Below are 17,704 nucleotides of genomic sequence, written 5' to 3'. Positions count from 1 at the left end.
GTTAATGCTAATGTCCAGTTTTTTATTGCCCTCATTTGTATAGTCATGGTGACTGTATATTATTATTCTTTTGATTATGCTTTCTTGACTCGGATACCCAACATTTAGCAAATATGTGTAATAATTTCTACTGTAAACTGACTGAAATAAGTTTATGATCTCATCAATGTCGATGTTCTTCTAATGATGCATATTCCAATCTATCTGCGCCTGCCTATCTACCTATGCCTTCCTATAAGTTCACCTGGGAATAGTGATCCACTAGGATGCTAATAATGTTTTTTTTCTCCTTTTTTCTGATATCTTGTGGATAACAGTGGAGCATAAGTTAGTCTCTCTTGTTCTCATTGTCCTATCTTCTTTTTGAACATATTTTTTCATGACACTCTTTACTCTAGTTCTTTTTACTTTATTGTATATTGCCACCTATTTACACTTTTAACATGCCTCTCAATTTTAATTTTTCAGAGATTGTAGTATTAAGTGAATTGGAGTCATATAGCAACTGTAGAATTTTAGTATTAAAAAATATGGGCCTTTGTTTCAAGAAGTTTGAGGTTATTTTAAAAAAAAAAGTTTCCCATAGATAACCCAGCCTGATCTCCTCCTTCTGTTTAATTCTGAGCCCAATTTGTTGAAGATATGTGTGTACTGATGAACTAGTTCTTTTCATGGTCACTATAACAGCACATCAAGGATTAAGCATTCATTCATCTGATGGGTTTGTTTTTGTTTTTGGTGTGGGATTTTTTAGGTATTAAGAAGGTCCAAAACTTCTTCCATCATCTTTGGTATTGTCCCTTTCAGATTCATTATGAATAGATTTTTCATCACCCTCACATTTATCACTTTCAGCTTAGATCTTGTCTAGCTACACTTCCTTTAATCTTGCTGCATTTCCTTTTTTGATTCTGACTAGTTTTACTGCAGTTATTCCCTTCTGCTTTATTAGGAAATACTACTCATAATCTTTTACTATCCTCAGTAAGATTTTATAAATGAGTTTTAGTTTGTGTTTTCTGTAACTACTATAGCTTTCCACTTTGGAAGTAAGTTGACTGTCTGCTGAGGCACTTTTTAGAATTTTGGCCTATCTATATGAAGTTATTATAAGTATTTATGTCATCTGATCATAATCCATTTTACATTGTCAATGTGTTTAAATAGGACAGGTTGTAGTTATTTTAATTGTATACTATTTCTTAGTGTTGTTCTAGTCTGACCACATCAAAGCCTGAAGGAAGTAAAGGGACTTGCCCAGGGTCATGCAGATAACTAATGGAATAGCTAGGATTGAATTTAGATTTTTTTAACTCTAAATTCAGTGCTCTTTCTGCTTCCCCATGATGTCTTTTCTAATTTTCATTTTTGTTTTTATAGTTTTGTACTAATTTTGACTTTTTCTTTAACAAGTCAGTGGTCTGACTATAAAATCAGTAATGAATGGTTTTGTTTGTGAAAATTTAATCAATTTCAATTTTTTTAAATGCTATTCAGTGTTCTCCATTTATTTATGTTTTTTCCCTTCAAAGAAAATATTCATTATGTGTAAGCATTTGCCTTCTGAAATCTAGAAGTCTTTGGCCTCTTTCATACTTTATTTCTTTTTTTTGTTTTGATTTGTTATTGCAGGCCAATGAGGGTTAAGTGACTTGCCTAGGGTCACACAGCTAGTTAAGTATCAAGTGCCTGAGGCTGGATTTGAACTCAGGTCCTCCTGAATCCAAGGCCAGTGCTTTATCCACTGCGCCACCTAGCTGCCCCATACTTTATTTTTAATCTATATTTTTCACCATATTTTCTCCATCCACACCTATTCTCAATCTTTGCATTGGTGTCACCAAGTAGCAATGTTGATTTAATTTGGAGGGGTTATTGAATTCTTTGTAGAATTTCTTTATTTCATCCTTTACAATAGATCTTGGTATATAAGTTACAGTTATTTTCTCAGTAGTGTTTTTGTTAATATTTATTTTTGAGTACTGCAATATGAGATGGTCAACTGTGCAATGATATGATGTTTCTTCTTGTCTTTGTACACATGATAAAACCATCTGCTTACTCCTTTGCCTCACAAGGAGAAAATACTATTTCCAAAGTACTACATTTACAACTAATTTGCTATGATAGGAATATACCGCCCTTCCTCTTCCCCCAATCTGTTCCATCCTTGCCTGTCTTTTAAAGTGCAGCTCAATTGCTACCCATTCCAGGAATCCTTTTCTGATTCTCTTCATTGATAATGACCTTCCATCTTCAGCACTTGCACCACTTTTATACTTACATATTTTTTATTATTTTTGTGTCTCATATGACTGTAAATAGATTGTAAACTGAGGTAGGGGGAGCTGTGTCTTATAAACTGTCTTTTAAACTTTGTATCTTACACAGAACCTAGCACAGTGCTTAATAAATGTTTGTTGAATTGAATTTCATATTATAAATTAAAGAGGATTTTGTGGGTTGGCCTAAGAACCTAACCATTACATATAGTATTTATTTTGGAAAATTATGAATTCCATATCTTATTTTTAAATGAACTTTAAAACAGTTTTTTCATCAATTGAGGACTGACTATAATGTGGTCTACTTGTCATTAGCATATGGAAGCAAAGATTGAAAATAAGTTGGAACTAGAGGTGTTTGAGAAGACGATAAATACCTTGGCCATTGTTTTCATAAGATTTAGAACTAGAAGGGACCTAAGAGGTTCTTGCCCAAGCCTGCGTCCCCTTGATGGCAAATCCAGGGCTTTTCCAGCCATTCCATGTTACTGAAATTTGTTTTTGTTTGTGGGTTGTTCCTGAAGAGGCCGTGACATCTGTCGTGACTTGCGCTGAATGGTTTTTTGGTGTTGTTTTTTTTAAGTGAGGGGCTGTGCAGGGTCACCAACCTCACTCTCTCCTCCAGAGCCATCTGGATCCAGTGGCCAGTTATATATCAGGGCTACTGGAGATGGCCCTGGATGTTCTTTAAGGCAATTAGGGTTAAGTGACTTTCCCAGGGTCACACAGCTAGTGAGTGTCTGAGGTGACATTTGAACTGAGGTCCTCCCAACTTCAGGGCCACTGCTCTATCCATCTGTGCCACCTAGCTGCCCACTGAAATTAGTAAAGGGTGGCCAGTGTGCGATAGTGGAAGGAATGCTGCCCTGGGAGTATGACCTGTTCATTGTTGGACCTTGGCTAAGTTACTTACTCTCTTTCATGGAGCCACAGTGACATCTTTAAGATAAAGAGTTGGAACTATTAACTTTCATGTCCTTCCCATGAAAGAGTTAAAGAAATTTATCTACATCTTTTTTTTTTTTCCCCAGCTAATTAGGAAGACCCATTAGAGGAGGTGGGCTTTCTCAGGCTCTTAAATTTCTTAGACTTCTTATTCCTGAGAGTTACATAAGGATATAAGATACATGATCTAAGGGAGAGGACTTCTTGATTCTCTCATTTTCTCATAAATCAAGCAAGAAAACTTTGCTGCTGAAGGGAAAAAAATTGGCAGCTTTGCATAAATTATGCAGATAGATGATAGTTTACATTGACTTTCTGTCTTTTATTGCTTTCCTAGATTAGATATGGGGGACCTGAAGCCTTCAGCTTGAATTTGTTTGGCTTTTTGGGCAAGGGCCAAGAGAGCCGATCCCATTTATACCTGTAATTTCAAAAGTACAATCTGGCTTTATAAGTTACATAGGGTCTGGAGCTATAAAAAGGACTATAGTGAGCGTCTACTCACCCCCTTCCTTCCCTCCCTGCATTTACAGATGAGAAAATTGAAACCTAGAAAGGTTTAAGAAACTTGCTCAACATTACATAGGAAGTATCAAAAAGAATCAGGATTTGAATTCTTGTTTTAACTCCATTCACTTACTGATTCCTTTTAATGACAGTATTCAAAAATGCCACAAGATGGTGATATTAAGCCTTAAAAGTCAAATAAAGTAAAACCTTTTTCTTAAAATGATTTTAAACACTAGGCATGAATCCCAGATAAAACCATAGGATACAGAAGCAATTTATTTTCTGTCTTCCAATTCCTTTTCTATGTCCTTAAGAAATTTTGTTCTTTTGGTGGTTTTATATACATGTGCACATAGGGATATGTGGATTTACTTCTTTCTCTGCAAAAGTCAGCTGTAACATTTCCCAATTTTTCCAGAACAGGGTTTTTTTTGGGGGGGGGGAGGGGAGGAGAAAGAGCAGGGCAGGGTAACAAGTTACCAGTGAAAATGAAGGGGAAAAAATAATTTCAAGATGCTTCCAAAGGTTACATAGAAATCAAGAAACTTTTATAACATAGTCTGTTCTTATCTACAAATTATTTAGACCAGCATCAACATCCTTTGGAACTTGTGCCATCTCCAAGGCACAGCATAGGAGATGATAAATGAGTAACACTGAATGGACCATCTCTTTGAAATATTGGAGAAAATGCAGGATTTCAAATGAGAAGTTTTACATTTGGATGGCCTTGCCACTTGTTAGGAAATAGGCAGACATGGTTAAGTAACTTGCCCAGGGTCACACAGCTGGTAAGTGTCTGAGACTGAATTTGAACTCAGAAAAATTTCTGACTCCTGGCTCAGTGCTCTATCCATTGTGCCACCTAACCACTTAGCCCTTAATTTAGGTCACATCTGCTGTGTTATATCACATAGTTACATATGATAACTGTCCATCTCTCTGCCATGCCATTGTACCACAGGCTTCCCTTTTCACCTCTTGCTCTGGGAATAGTAAAAATAACAGTCATTCCTCGAAAGGACATGTCAATCCATTGCTCTTTGATTCACAATCCTTTCTGTGACTTCCCAGACCAAAACAGGTTTTCTCTTATTAAATATAAATTCCTTAAAAACAGAGACTACCTTGCTTTTTGTATTTGTTGCTCCAAAACTTAACACAATGCCTGGCACACAGTGAACAGAAATACTTTCATTTATTCATGCAGACAAATTCAAATAAGTTATTGAATTGGGGTTGAATGGATGAAGAAAGAATGCATATGATTCATTAAAAATTCTCTTTCATTGGAAATAAGTGGATGCAAAGTGATTAAGAGCATTGACTATGAATAATCACTAACATTCAGAAAAACAAATGTAAATCACTTAATTTAACATAGCATTGTACCTAATTAGCTTATTAGAACTTTCATGTATTAATTTATTGATAGTTTATTTTACATAATCTTTTCTATTTAAGCTATTATGAAAATCAGTGTTGTTAAGAAGCACCCATTTCTTTTCTTTTTTTTTTTTTGGGGGGGGGGGCAATGGGGGTTAAGTGACTTGCCCAGGGTCACACAGCTAGTAAGTGTCTGAGGCCGGATTTGAACTCAGGCACTCCCGAATCCAGGGCCAGTGCTTTATCCACTGCGCCACTTAGCCGCCCCCCCCATTTCTTTTTTTTTTTAAAGATTTTAATTGCTATCTTTTGTTTTTGTAAAAACAAAAGTTCCTGCAAACAAATACCTTATATTTTATTAGGGGGTATATACAAAATAAATGCATAGTGGTTGGGGGTGGGATCCCTGGCAACTGGCAGAATCAGGAAAGTTCTTGTGAAGGAGGTGGCACTTGCTGAACCTTGAAGGGAGCTAGAGTTTCAAGAGGCAGAAACAAGAGGAAAAAGTATTTTCAACATGGGAGGCAGCTTCTTCCTGCAAAGTAATTGAGGCATGAGATGGAATGTTGCCTTCTAGGATGTCAAGTATACTTCTTTGGCTGGACCTTAGAGTATGTAAAAAGGCGTGATGTATAATTAGCTGGAATTATAGGCTGGAAGCAGTTTGTGAAAGGTTTTAAATGACAAACAGAAGAGGTTTTGTTTTATGTAACAACAATGGAGAGCCACCAAAGAATCAATTACAGAGGAATGATATGGTCACACCTGCTCTGTAGGAATATCAATTTGGCAGGTGCAAGGAAACCAATGAGGAGGCTATTTTAGTAGTCCAGGAGAGAAGTGAGAAAAGCCCAAACTTGGCCATTGATTGTATGGGAAGGGGGAGCAAGCAGTGACTGAGGGAGAGTAAAGAGTGTAAGGATGAGTCCTAGGCTTCAAACCTGAATGGCTGGCAGAATGGTGGTACCCTCAAAAGAAATAGGCAATTTAGAAGGAGGGATAAGCTTAGGGGGCAAGATAACAAGCAATGTCTTGGACATACAGTTTGAAATGCCATAGGACATCTCGGTAGATGTGATGCCAGCAAGTAATTGGATACGTAGTCAAGTCAAGAGATGAGGGATGAATCTGGGAATTATCTGCATAGAGATGAAAGAATCTTATGGGGAACTGATGAGATCAGTGGGCAAGAGAATATATAGAAAGAAGAGTAAAGGGCCCAAAACATCTCAAGAACATTTAACCTGGAAGAGAAAAAAGATCTGGGGAAAATGATCTCTTCAAGTACTTGATATGCTCCCATAGGAAGAGGGATTTTATTTTTTCTGTTTGGCCTCAGAGGTTGAAACTTGGAAGATGTAAAGAAAAACCATTTAACACTAAACTACCCAGTGGGGCTTTAGCAAATAGTGGGCTTCAAGCAAACGGGGAAATGTGCAATGTATACTGGATGAGATTGAGGCAAAGATCCCTTCCAAATAAAAGATTCTGTGTTTCTCTGATTCCCCTGGGTTTTTCAACTCAGGTTTAAAGGTTTAGTCTGTGAAATTCTGAGTTTTACAGCATGGGAAAGAATGACTTAAGTTTTAGAAATTTACTTTTTTTTTTTTTTTTGGTGAGGCACTTGGGATTAAGTGACTTGCCCAGAGTCACACAGCTAGTGTCAAGTGTCTGAGGTCGGATTTGAACTCAGGTCCTCCTGAATCCAGGGCAAGTGCTCTATCCACTTCGCCACCTAGCTGCCCCTAGAAATTTACTTTTATACTTCAAAGGTGCTAGTTAATCATTAACTGACAGTTACACTGACATGCAAAAGTCACCTAATATTTGTTCCCAGAGACAACAGCATCAACCCATTCTACAATACTAAAAGGTGGGTTTGTAAAGAGTTTTGAGAAATTGTCTTGTCCCCCGCCAATCAATCTAAGATTTTTGCTTAACAGGATCTTAGTTGAGCAACATATAGGGGGAACAAAGACAAAAACAATTCCCCTCCCCAAAAATCTAAAGAATGGAGGAAAACCCTAAAACATAATAATCAAACTACCGAACAATTCATCAATATCACAAAGATCAATGTTAACAGTTTAAGTTGATGCCAACAGCTTAAGCCAATAGAAAGTTATAACATGAACATACCCAGCATAGAGCCTAATGGCACTTTTATAACTCCTTTATTCTTATACAGTTTTCTCCATCTGCCTCTCTCTGCTCCCCTTTACATCACTTCTGCCACACTTCCTCCCACCCGTGCTGTTAACCACCACCAGTTTTTCTTCTACAGGTCCCTCTCTGCCTCAATCTGTTTCCTCTACATCCATCTCCAAATCCTCTGTACATTTTCACCTATGTGCACATATATGTGTATACCTGTCTGAGTATATGTATCTATTTGGGTTTCTCTGTTCTTGCCTTTCTTTTATGTTTTTGTATCCTTTTTTAGTCAAAATTCAATTGCTTTTATTTCTTTGACTTCTTCCTCTTGGTTTTTTAAACTTTTAATTGATAATTATTAATGCTGTGCTACAATAAATCAGTCCTGTTATTCAGTATTTGTTTTATGTTTAGAATAAAGTGAATAGGAAGGAACCTCAGGCTACTACTTAGTAAGCTAAAGACAATATAGTCAATGAGTTGTACCTTTACAGAGTATGAGAAAAAAAATAATAAAGATTAGTAGTCTTGCCTAAAGTTTCTCTGGAATGTTAAGGGCTAAAATTCTAGCTAAACTGTCTAAAATATCTAATGAGTGGTCGCCAATAAATTATAAGCTTTAGCAAGAGTTAGACTTTTAAGCATTTATTAAGGAGAATAAGAATTTGGTAAAGAGAGAGAAAAAGGCCTAGATTCCTATCTATTAAAGGGAGAGCACATTTCTAGCTCCCTTCTCCGCCAGAGTCCAGAGGAAAGAGAGCGAGACTGAGCGCCAGTCTCTTCCTTCCTCCTCCCACTAGCCCGCGTCACTTCCTGACTCCTGGTCTTGCCCTCAAAGACCTTCCCTTCATGGGCAGAACTCCTCTACAGTAAGTATCCAGCAGGTGGCGTTATTCCAATCGTTACAGGAAGTTAATTTTATTTACAAAGTTATTAATGCATAGCTAGTCTAATATACCAATGGACATGAGAGAAGCCAGTAAACAAAGAATGTTTATATAAGTATATTTTATTTCATTGTAGAAATTCTAGCAAATGTGAAAAGCTTAAATTGCTTTAAATAACATTTTCTGCCATGGGGAACTTTGGGGGGGGGGAGGCGGGGCAATGAGGGTTAAGTGACTTGCCCAGCGTCACACAGCTAGTAAGTGTCAAGTGTCAGGTCTGATTTGAAATCAGGTCCTCCTGAATCCACTGCGCCACCTAGCTGCCCCTGCCATGGGGAACTTTTAACAATTCAGGACCAGCATTAATTTATCCTGGGTAAAAAGGCTTTATAGAGTTGAAAGAGAAATCAAAACATACCATTTCAAGTTCTGTGTTAGTATTTCCATTCCACTCTCAAAAAAAAAAAAATTCAGGACCAGCATTAATTTATTCTAGGTAAAAAGGCTTTAGAGTTGAATGCAAAATCAAAACTTACCATTTCAAGTTCTGTTAGTATTTCCATTCCACTCTCAAAAAAAAAAATCACAGCTTCTTATTTTAAGACCTGACTAAGTCATTCCTAGTTGAGTTGTTGCAGTGATGTCCAACTCTTCATGACACCAGTTGGGATTTTCTTGGCAGAGATATTGGAGTGGTTTGCTATTTTCTTTTCCAGCTCATTTTAGAGAAGAGGACACTGAGGCAAAAAGGGTCAAGTGACTTGCCCAGGGTCACACAGCTGGTAAGTGTCTGAGGTCAGATTTGAACTCATGAAAATGAGTTTTTCTGACTCTTGGCCCATTGCACTACCTATCTGCCTGCCCTCCCAGTTGAGGAAGATTTTAAAAGTTGTTGTTAGTCCTTTGTTTTTGAAGAGGACCATTGAGATTACAGGTTATATCTTGACTTTCACATGAATTGGATTTAAGTGAAGCAGAGCTTCACAAAGTTCTCAGCCTTACTTTGTCTTCCGGAGTCATAGAGGTCCAGTGGCAAAACAAAGTCAATACAACTGGTGATGGCCCTGGATGCAGTGGATGACCTTGGTGTCTTGGGTGTCCAAGCAGGCTCTAAGTGCTACACAGCACCTGCTTCAGCTGCTTTAATAGCTGTCAAAACAAGTTGTTCATATTCAACCATTCCACTAGGGTGGAAGTCTTCACATGCTTGGGGTAGACACCTTCCTAACTTGCTGATGGGTTCGAGACCTGTTGGTTACTCTCAACCTGGTTTAGCCCATCTGCTGAGACAGTTTTACTGGGGTGTAGCTACTGCATGTGCTACAGCTTCTTGGAGCCACAGGTGAGAGTTGGGTGAAGGCGGACTCCAAAGGTGAACTTATTGTAGTATCACAGGATCACAAAATTTAGAATTGGCAGGAGACTGGGACCATCAAGCTGAGAAAAGGGAGTGCCACAGTGCACAAAGCACTGGATTCAGGAAGACCCATCTTCCTGTATTGAAATCTGGCCTCAGACACTTGCTGGCTGTGTACAAACACTCCAGAGTTTCTCCCAAATGCTGTCAGTGATTGAATATATGCATCAGGTGGAACAAGAGACATGTATCTGAAAAGTTGCAGGTATCCCAAATCATCTTAAGTACAGCAAGAGCACTTGGTATTTAAAGGAATCCTATAGTGAATCCCATATCATTTTAGAGATGGTTAACTAGGATAGTGAAAGGCCTCAAGATGATGTTGTGGGACCGTTGTTTGAAGGAATGGAGGATAAGATTGAAGGATGGGAAGGGAGACATAACAGCACTCTTAAAAGTTTTGGAAATTTTGTCATGGGGAAGGATTAGGTGTAGAAAAAAGCCTATTGTGTGAGTGAAGAGTAGAAATAGGAGTCATAAGGATTGAGGAGTTTAAGTTACTGGGAGAACAGGATGTTAGAAATGTAATATTTAAAGCCATGTGAAGTGTTATTATTTCCATTTTACAAATAAAGAAACTGAGGGCAACAAAGAGTAAGTGATTTGCCTTTAGTTATGCAGCAATAGGTGTTGGAGCTTGAACTTGTGAGTGTTTTTGTCTCATACATATTGCTGTCTTCTTTCCCTGTCCCCTTCCTATCATTTCAACCGTCTGCTTCAGAATAAGAATTTAAAAGATTGTTCTTTAGACATATATACCTGGCCAGGAAAATGATTCTTTCCTTCTAGTCAGCAAACTAACCAACTGTTAGAAGCCAAGTTTTCATTAGCTTTTCTCAGCACTTGCAAGTGCTGAGAAAAGCTAATGAAAACTTGGCTTCTAACAGGAACCTGTCTTCACTGGCAGGGATTTTCAAATTTAAACATTTTCTGGGGTGTTTGAGGGCTCTGTAAAGTTGATTTCAAAGAGCTAAATATTCACTGTAGACTAGGGAGAGGCACTGGAGTAATAAGCGTAGTACATTTTCTATTGTGCACTTAAAAAGCTTTCCTTTAGTCGTATTCACTGGAATCTGAGGAGTGAAAAGGAGCTGTACAGAAGAAACATTGGCCACTCCATATATGGAGCAAATATTTGTTCTGTTTGCTTTAGGTGGAAGCACAGTCAGAAACCTCATCCATCACAGCATTGCATTTCCTCAGGAACTTTCATGGTCCAGGCCATTTTATCATAGCTCAGGAGCTGATGTCACCTTTTTTTATGGATTGTGTTCCTTAGCCTAAAAGGATCTTGGACACGTCAGACCTTTCAGGCAGTCCTTAAAAGGTGAACTTTTGGCCAGTTGTGTCTAAGGAATGACCATCAGTAGTGCTCTGTAACTGAACAGTACTAAGGCACAGTGCTTTTAGGGATGCCTGTGGACATAGCAGAGTCGAGATTGTTTCATTTGTGCTTCACAGTGCATGGCACTTAATAAATGCTTGTCAGATGATTTATGTGGGAGAGACTCACCTGACAACTCAGGAGTTGTCAAACTATCTGCACAGCAAGAATCTGAATTGGAGCAAAAGCAAAACTTGATATAATCTTGGAAAGCCAAAGGATTGGAGAAGTGCATCCAAACCACCGGGGAACAATTCAGAGCATTGTGAATGATTCTATTAGGACTGTTCACGAAATTAAAGGCAGATTGCAGAGGCCCAGCAAGCTCAGGGGGAGCCTCCAGGCTATTCAGACCAAGGTAAAATAGTAATGGATTATCAGAATTTACATAAGCACGTAAATAAGCCTTTCATCTTCCTATCTGGAGTGGGGGAAGGGTTATAGTGCCTGAGCTCTCCAGAGCCCTTTGTTCTGGTGCTAAACTTGTAGAAAGGCCCAGTGGAAAGATCATTAATTCCAGAGTAAGAGGACCTGGGTTCAAATTTGCCTTCTGACACTTATTGCCTGTGTGACTTTGGACAAGTAATAATAATGATAATGATAGAATTTATATAGCTTCTACTGTGTACCAGGCACTATGCCTTACAAATATCTTTACAAATATCTCATTTGATTCTCACAACTATCCTGGAGGTCAAGCACTGAGACAAAAGACTTTCCTAGGGTCACAGAACTGAGAAGTGATTGAGACTGACTTTTCTTTTTTTTTTTTAAATTGTAATTAATTTATTTTGGGCTTTTCCTTCTGACCTAATGGCTGCACCCACAATGAGCCACCCAGTTGCTTGATTCACTTCACCTCCTTGAGCTTGAGCTTCAGTTTCCTTATCTGCAAAATGAGGCTGGCTCGGGATCTCTGAGATCCCAGGCAACTCTGTGCCCATCCCATTATCATTTTACACAGTAACAAAACAGGTCTAGAAGCTCAGGGGCCTGGGCTCCTTGTCCCATTATTTGCTTTTTTGTGTTTCTAGGACATGAGGAGGCAGATGTCCTTAGCCAGGAAGAAGCAGTCATAATCTTAGAGATGAAGAATCACAAGGCAGACTTCATTCATTCCTCAGAGGCTAGGACAGAAGGACTAATAGTTGACTTTTTCTCTCTCCCGGAATTGAAATACTTAAAAAAGTAGGCAATTGAAACACTTAGAATATTATATTCATCTTAAATTTCAAGTTTGCCCACTCAGAATTGTACTTTCAAATAATTCAGACAAATAATTGTTTTCAGTTAATCTGCCCTTTGGGTATGTTGTGATTTCCAGGTTTTTGATCACTGTGTTACAGAGAGAAGGAATTTGACCATTTTTAAGCCCGATTTCTTTTCCATGCTGTTACTGTGTTTTGACTAATGAATGTTAAGTAACTTATTTTTATGAATAGGTGTTTTTTTATTCTTCATTTAGAAATGTTTAGGAGCAGAAATTAGGTTCTTTCCATATGTGTGTAGAGGTACCAAATAGTTTTTTAATAGCCTTCAAAATCTTGATGGAGAGTAGTCAACAATTCTCTGTTTAACAATCATCTTAAAAAAAAAAGTAATACATGTTAGCTCTGAATTCATCACAAATTTGTCCTGTCATTGAAACAACAAAAAATACTTGTTTATATAACTTAAAACTAATCATGGAAGTCTTCTCTAACTTTTTGGGAAGAATAAAAATATGGGAATCGATGGGAGATATAGTGGAATGGAAGATGTTAAAATTTTATTTTAGTCTACTTTAATACTTAAATTGTGTACATTTTATTTTCCAGATGAGTTTACAACTAATTTTCTGGGTTGGACTGGTCAGTTGCTCAATTTGTCAAGTATTTGCCCAAACAGGTAAGCTGATCTATTCTTTATGTCTCTCTGATAATGAACACTAGACTTTTTTCCTCTTCTTTTTCTCCTTCCTGCCTGACTGCTCTGTCACTTCACTTTCTCCTGATTGTCAATTAGCCAGACTTTTATTGACTGGCCTTCTTCTTAGCTCTCAGCCTTTCCTTCGCTCCATTTGTGACATACTAAGGGACTTGAATATTTCAGTCTTTTCCATTTCTCTCATGATAAAGTGGAAAGCATACTGTCTCTGGAGTCAGAGGATCTAGGTTCAAATTTCACTTCTAGTACCAACCTCTTTTTACTTGCACAGTAAAAAAGGTCACTTCTAGCTCTAAATTCATGACCACAAGACTCTAGCTTATTCATTCAGATAACTGAATTCCTAATAGCTCAACCATTGCTTCATTAATCCAATATTCTCTCCCTCTATCGTAAACTAACTAGCCAGAGTGCTTCCTAGCCTCGCCCAGCACAAATCTAGAGGCACTATGATGTAGTAGAAAGCATACTGGCTCTGAAATGTGTGAAAATAAGGAAATAAAAAAGCATTTATTAAACACTTACTATACACCAGTGCTGGGCATACAAATACAAGTAGAGAGGCAGTCCCTGCCTCCAAGGAGCTCACATTTCATTTCATTTCATTTATTTTTGCAGGGCAATGAGGGGTAAGTGACTTGCCCAGGGTCACACAGTTAATAAGTGTCAAGTGTCTAAGGCCAGATCAGATTCAGATCCTCCTGAATCCAGGGCCAGTGCTTTATCCACTGTGCCACTAGCTACCCCCAGAGGAGCTTACATTTTACTGAAGAAGACAATACATGGTGAAGACATAAGAGGAGCAGGGAGAAATGAAGGCATGGCTACCCTGGACAGCCTTCTTAAATTGGAGCTTAGGGAAGGCACCAGCCAATCAGAATGAAGTTTCTGGGACATAGCAAATAATGTCCAGGAGTGCAGCCTGGAGAGGAATCGTGTATGTGGAGGATATTAGGATAAAACACTAAAATGGCAAGAAAGTAAGAAAGAAATGTGGAAAGAATGTGTATTCAGGAGGAGCTGTCTATGCAAGAGAGGAAAACAGCTTTACAAGAGAAAAAAGAATTACATCAACTAGTTACTCAAAATGTAGGTCAGAGAAAATAGGGGGTGTTTGTACACCTAAGAGTAGGAAAGTAGAGACCTGGAATATGCCCATGTCCACAGATAAGATTAGAAATTCAAATCTGTGACTATAAGTATGGTTTATTTGGAATTTTTAAATATCCCTTTTCTGCATACACACGCGTGCACGCACACACACACCCCACCTCTCTGTAGAGGATTTTAAAAGCAAAATAAACCACACTTATAATTATGGAAAGCCAGCATTTCTTTCATTAAGATAAACTTCCCAAGGCTTACTTTACTTATAGAATCACTTATTTGAAAACAGTTTTTCTAGCAGGCGAAAAGTTGAATCTGTTTTATAAAGTGTAACATACCACTGAACACTTGAGCAATAGTAACCTTCTGGGGCAAAATATGTCAGACTAACCAATGGGAATTCTTTGAGGAGACAGTGTAAAAATTTGGATACAAGCCTCTCATCAGGGGCTTTTTAAAAAATTAATTTATCAAAGAAAGGATTGAGGAGTGGCATTGGTTTGTTTACTCATAGGAACAAGGATCATAAGACTGATAGGATTGTAGATTTAGATGTGACAAATACAATCTGTGAACAAAGACAACTGACAGTGACTACATCTGACAACATATGCAGTATTTTGTTCCTGTAATCCCCCTCTTTCCAAAAGGAAGCAATCATATTTTATTATCTGTTCTCCAGGACCAAGATTGATTAATTCAGTTACTCAGAGTTCAGCTACCATTTAGTGTTCTTTTAATTTACATTATTGTAGTTATTGCATATTTTTTTCTTCTGGTTCTATTGACTTCATCCTGCATCAATTTACATGTTTCCTCAATTCATTTCCTCCTATGCCAACCATTTTTCTCTGAATTATTCACATTTTGTCATTTATTATATTCCTATGCCACAGTTTTTTCATCTAGTACTCAATATCCAATCCTCAGTCAGTGGGCACCCCGATTTTTCTAGGTCTTTGCTACCACAAATAGTGTTGCTATGAGTATTTTGGTACCTCAGGACCTTTGTTTCTTTTTTTGACCTCTTTGGGGTCTGTGCCTACTTCTTCTGGAAGAATGTATTCTTAAGGCAGCAGGTGTCTGTAAGTACCTCTTTAGTGTCTTAATCCTGAACCAAGTTTTTTTCTATCTTCTGTGCCAATCTTCTCACAGAATGAAGCTGCTAAGTATCAGTGTATATGCTCATTGGGTTTGGAGGATCTTAGTTCTTAAAATAATTTCTCTACCTCTTTGGACACTGAGACAGGTAATGCACATAAAAGGCACTTATCTTCGTGCTGTTCTTTTTGCTTATATTCATCACTACGATGAGATGAACAAGTATCCAATGAAATAATATTTTTTTCCTTCTTTGGGTATACAATGAAACCAGCTCCACCACTTCCTCTATATTGTCACAGAAACAAATCTGCGAAGCTTTCCTACGTGTTTGTTTTTCTCAGGTTTTGACAAGATCCTACTGTTTGCTTATTATTTTTTTAAAAATCTGAAACTAAATTCTGCTTTAAAGACTCTGCTCTCTAGCACAGTGGTTCTTAGGCATATGTTCAGATCATACAGGACTTCCTGATAAATGCGTCAACGGAGATAACTTTGTTTAGTAATTCCCCAGTTATCCAAGGAAAAAAAAGCAGAGAGGTGCTGGCCAGGGTCCACACTGAAACAGGATTTATTAGAGATGGTGATTTCTTTCCCTGTCCCCCCATATTAGCATTATTTTTATTGTTGCTATTAATGACACAGAGAATTTGAGACTCTTAGTTGGAAGATACCTCAGTGACTATTTAGTTCAACCCTGTGCTTGAAAGCAAATCCTTAATACAACCTACTCACTCAACAAGGGATTGTCCAACCTTTGCTTGAAGAGGTAGGTCCACTGAGGTAGAGTTCCCTACTTCCTGAGGAAGGCCACTCTACTCTGGGGAAGCTTAATTTAACATTAATTATTAGAAGGCTGGATGGACCCAAGATGTCATTGATTTGAAAGTTTCATCTTGAAACCTATCCATACCTTTTTATCCTATGTGCTCCTAGAAGTTCACAGCAGGGAGTCATCCCAAGGCTCTTTTTTTTTTTCTAATAATAGTCATTTTTTATTTAAAGTTTTGAATTCTAAATTCTATCTTTTCTTCCATCTCTCCTCTTCCCCCTTCCTGAGGTAGTAAGCAAATGGATAGAGGTTATACTTGTGCAATTATGTAAAACATTACCATATCAGTAATTGTGTATAAGAAAACTTGAATAAAAGAAAAATAATGAATGAAAGTGAAGTAGCATGTTTCAGTCTGTGTTTAGTCAATATCAGTTCTTTCTTTGGAGGTGGATAGTATGCTTCATTATTAGTCCTTTGGGATTGTCTTAGATCATTGCTTTGCTGAGAACAATTAAGTCATTCACAGTTCTTCATCAAACAATATTACTGTCGCTGTTTACAATGTTCTCCCAGTTCTGCTCACTTCATACAAGTCTTTCCAGGCCTTTCTGAAATGAGGTGGTGATTTCCTATAGATACCTACTTGTAAATGATGATGAATTCTTGAAGTATCAAAAGACTTCCTGGGGCGGCTAGGTGGCGCAGTGGATAGAGCACCGGCCCTGGAGTCAGGAGTACTTGAGTTCAAATCTGGCCTCAGACACTTAACACTTACTAGCTGTGTGACCCTGGGCAAGTCACTTAACCCCAATTGCCTCACTAAAAAAAAAAAAAAAAAAAGACTTTCTAGGGCAGCTAGGTGGCACAGTAGATAGAGTACTGGCCCTGGGATCAGGAGGACCTGAGTTTAAATCCGGCCTTAGACACTTAACACTCACTAGCTGTGTGACCCTAGGCAAGTCACCCCAATTGCCTCACCAGAAAAAAAAAAAGACTTCCTAAGTGAAATCAAGGATCATTTATGAGACACTGGCAAAGGACCACCCAGCATGGCATATGCTCCCATTAAAGAGTGCTCTGTGCCCAGTGAGCAAAGCCGGATTGCAGTAGCTCAAAGGAAATGTGAGATGTGCAGATTTAGAGACATCTCCACTCCAAAGATTCTTATGGACTATTTGTGCCCAACTTATGGTCAGACCTTCAGAGCTCATATTGGTGTGATCAGCCACAGCTGGGCACATGCACCCAACATAGTGATATCATTTTGGTTCTTTCTGAGGACAAAGGACAACAACCAGCCCAGTGCCTGGCACATAGGTGCTCTGTAGAAGCTTATTCCCTTATCCCTCCTCTCCCTCCTCATAGTAGCCAAAACCTGAAAACTAAAGGAGTGTTCACTTATTACAGAATGGCTAAATAAATTGTGGTATATGAATGTAATAGAATACTTTTGTGCCATAAGAAAGGGGGAAAAAATAGACCTTTTCTGAGATATTGTGAAGACCTGTGATCTTATGCAGAGTGAAATGAATAGTTTACACAGTGGCATTACAGGGAAAAACAAACTTGACTTCTAAAACTGATTAGTGTAATAAACCATAAGCCCAGAAGACTAAAATTAATCACACCACCACCTCCTTCCAAAGAGGTGATGGACTTAAAATTCCAGAATGAAGAATGCATTTATGAACATGACCAGTGTCGGAATGGGATGCTGGACAATATTGTGTGTCTTAAAGTTTTTTGTTTGGAGCTTCAGTGGAAGGAAAAGATAATAAAACTTAGAGAGCTTTGTGATTTTTTTTTTGTGGGGGGGGGGGAGGCTGG

The 17,704-nt window shown here is 38.1% G+C and overlaps 1 protein-coding gene across 2 annotated transcripts in view; it reads left to right on the top strand.

Moving 5' to 3' along the window:
• Positions 1–17,704, top strand: part of ITGB1 (integrin subunit beta 1) — a 55,098-nt gene that overhangs the window by 9,842 nt on the left and 27,552 nt on the right. For both annotated transcript variants that reach the window (XM_043965643.1, XM_043965644.1), the window contains exon 2: positions 12,786–12,855. In XM_043965643.1, coding sequence (XP_043821578.1) covers positions 12,786–12,855 — 70 coding nt within the window. The remainder of the gene's footprint in view (positions 1–12,785; positions 12,856–17,704) is intronic.

The sequence above is a fragment of the Dromiciops gliroides genome, chromosome 5 (genome assembly GCF_019393635.1).
Source record: "Dromiciops gliroides isolate mDroGli1 chromosome 5, mDroGli1.pri, whole genome shotgun sequence".
Lineage (NCBI taxonomy): Eukaryota > Metazoa > Chordata > Mammalia > Microbiotheria > Microbiotheriidae > Dromiciops > Dromiciops gliroides.
This window is presented reverse-complemented; position numbering and strand designations above follow the sequence as displayed.